At 44.4% G+C, this 2,869-nt stretch overlaps 1 protein-coding gene across 1 annotated transcript in view; it reads left to right on the top strand.

Annotated features, from left to right (window-relative positions):
* The first annotated feature begins 6 nt into the window (after positions 1 to 6).
* The window catches only part of ABCD2 (ATP binding cassette subfamily D member 2), a 45,332-nt gene continuing 42,469 nt past the window's right edge, over positions 7 to 2,869 (top strand). Inside the window, exons 1-2 of the mRNA XM_026868123.1 lie at positions 7 to 789; positions 2,127 to 2,307. Coding sequence (XP_026723924.1) covers positions 304 to 789; positions 2,127 to 2,307 — 667 coding nt within the window. The 5' untranslated portion in view covers positions 7 to 303. The remainder of the gene's footprint in view (positions 790 to 2,126; positions 2,308 to 2,869) is intronic.

The raw sequence follows: 2,869 nt of genomic DNA, 5'->3' as shown, positions 1-2,869 counted from the left end.
AGAGGCGGCTCGCAGGATGCCGGCCGGGCTGAGGGGGGCCGGGAGGCGCCGCACCGCACCGGCAGCCGCGGCAGAGCCTCCCCGGCCGTGAACGCGGAATTTTTCAAGCAGCTGCTGGAACTTCGCAAGCTGTTCTTCCCAAAGCTGGTGAGCGCCGAGCTGGGCTTGCTCTGCCTCCACTCGGTCGCTCTGGTTTCCAGGACCTTCCTCTCCATCTATGTGGCAGCCCTCGATGGGAAGATTGTGAAAAGCATCGTGGAAAAAAAGCCCAGGAGCTTTGTCTTCAAGTTAATCAAATGGCTGATGATTGCAATCCCGGCCACTTTCGTGAACAGCACCATACGGTACCTGGAGTGCAAGCTGGCCCTCGCCTTCCGCACGCGCCTGGTGGATCACGCCTATGAGACCTACTTTGCCAACCAGACTTACTACAGAGTGATCAGCATGGACGGGCGGCTGGCCAACCCTGACCAGTCCCTCACTGAGGACATCATGATGTTCTCACAGTCCGTGGCACATCTCTACTCCAACCTCACCAAGCCCATCTTGGATGTCATGCTCACCTCCTACACCCTCATCCGCACGGCACGGTCCCGGGGGGCTAACCCCATCGGGCCCACGGTCCTGGCCGGCCTCGTTGTCTACGCGACGGCTTGCGTGCTCAAAGCCTGCTCGCCCAAGTTTGGCAAGCTGGTGGCTGAGGAGGCTCAGAAGAAGGGCTACCTGCGCTTCATGCATTCACGCATCATTGCCAATGTGGAAGAGATCGCCTTTTACCGAGGGCACAAGGTAAGGAGGAAAGAAATTGGAGGGTGTTGGGGTCGCCGACCCACACTTCCCCTGCTGCTCTCCCCAAGCACTTTGGGTCCCTCTGACATTTAAACCTGTTTACAGCTAGCACTTCCCGTTTCTTGGGAAAATGCCGTCTCACAGGCGGTATCTGGGGGGAGCAGACCGTAGTTCCCTTGTGTTCTGACAAGCTGTTCCTGTTTTGTAGCTGGATCCTATGCTTTTCTAGAAAGCTAATCTCCGTTATTGTTTTTCCCCCACCCAGTCCATCCTGCTTAACTTTTCCAGGCTTTTTGTTTGTTTGTTTTTTGTTTTTTTCAGCCATGTTTATGAACAACCATATTTAATGCTGCAGAAATAGCAACGAAGGCACACCAGAACGTCTAGGGGAAAGCTCTGTGACAGCACAGAGAGCACTACAACCTTTGACACTCTTTTACATAGCTAAGCAAAGATGTAGTCATCAGAGTCTTAAAATAGCTTAAGTACAGTACTTCAGCAGTCACAGTTACATAAACTAATAGCTTGTTTTAAAGAAACCTTATTAAGGAACTCATCATATTTTTATTAGAAGTGAATTTGGCTGTAACACCTTTAAAACACAATTTGGAAAAAAAAGGTCTTTCACGTAAGGTGAAAATGAAAGCTGGAAATGAGCCTGAATTATGACTCTTTCAGTCCAAGCAATGATTATATAATGTAAGTGGTTTATTTTGGTAGTAGCAATCATTCTCAAAAGCTGCCTATAGAAATGTTTTAAGTGCAGCTAAATGAAACATTTTTTTCAGTTCCTGCATATACTGGTTTGAACAGCATATGCATTATATCGTATTGACTTGCAACTGTCTTTGACTTGTTAAACCTCTTGGGATACTTTTCTCTTCCTCCAGACTACTTGCAAAAACAAGCAGCATTGCTTTTTGGAGATCAGATCTGCAACTTTAAGTCGCTGGAGATAATTGATCCCCAAATGCTTCTTAATATGAGGAGTTTCAGTTGCTGTGAAACTTTACAACTGCAGCTTTCTTAAAAGGATGTGGAATTAATCTTATTTTTTGTTAGAATCAGCTGTTGTGACTTGCCTTCCATGTTGCTCTTGTATATATCGGAGATCTTAAAAGAGCCGAAAACCTGCCAGTGTGCTATCAAGGGACAATGGTGTAAATAAGAACTGTGTCCACTGAATTCCATAAAGTACCACACAGCAGATGTGACTCAGAAGTCACAGCTCTGGGTACCCTATTAGTTCATGCATTCATTAGTTCATTTGTGAATGTATCTTGTATGATATGTGCATCTTTGTTGCATTGTATAAATCTTTTCTGTCTTGACTGTAGGTAGAAATGAAACAACTGCAAAAAAGCTACAAGGCTTTGGCAGATCAAATGAACCTCATTTTGTCCAAACGTTTATGGTACATCATGATAGAGCAGTTCCTAATGAAGTATGTCTGGAGCAGCTGTGGTATGATTATGGTTGCTGTGCCCATCATCACCGCAACAGGATTTGCAGATGGCGGTAATACTACTTTTTACTTAATTTCTGAATGTTTCCTTAAACTTACGTCCTCAAAAGACTGTACTTCCACTGAATACTATTCATATTTATTTATTATTCACAGACTTTATTGCAATGTCTGTGTCTTGTGTGTAGTTTTCAAGCAAGTCAAGTCAGCTGAGGAAAAGATCCAACTTTGAACATCAGCCTGATAAGCAGCGTGAATTGAGGACTTAGAGGATCCTCATGTCACATGAGACTATAATGATAATTGCAGTCCTTCTTCACTAACCACTCTTGGGATGGCAGGCGAATTTTTGCAGCATCTCTTGCTACTTTACAGTATGATACTATTAACTTTCCTGGAATCTTTTGTCTTCCTTCCATAAACCATAGTGTAATTATAGGTGATTACTTTCTTATGTGTTGATCTGTTAGGAACCACTGTTTTTCCCTGACTCCCTGAGAGAAGGTGAAATTCAGATTCCAGGCTTAGATGGTATAATTTTTGACATCCTATCACAGCTTTCCAGGAAGTGAAACAAAACTTAAGTAGCGTTGTTATTGCAGATGCTATTTTTAA

The sequence above is a fragment of the Athene cunicularia genome (genome assembly GCF_003259725.1).
Source record: "Athene cunicularia isolate RWA chromosome 1 unlocalized genomic scaffold, athCun1 chr1_part2, whole genome shotgun sequence".
Classification (NCBI taxonomy): domain Eukaryota; kingdom Metazoa; phylum Chordata; class Aves; order Strigiformes; family Strigidae; genus Athene; species Athene cunicularia.
Note: the sequence above shows the minus strand (reverse complement) of the source record. Positions and strands in the feature narration are given on the sequence as shown.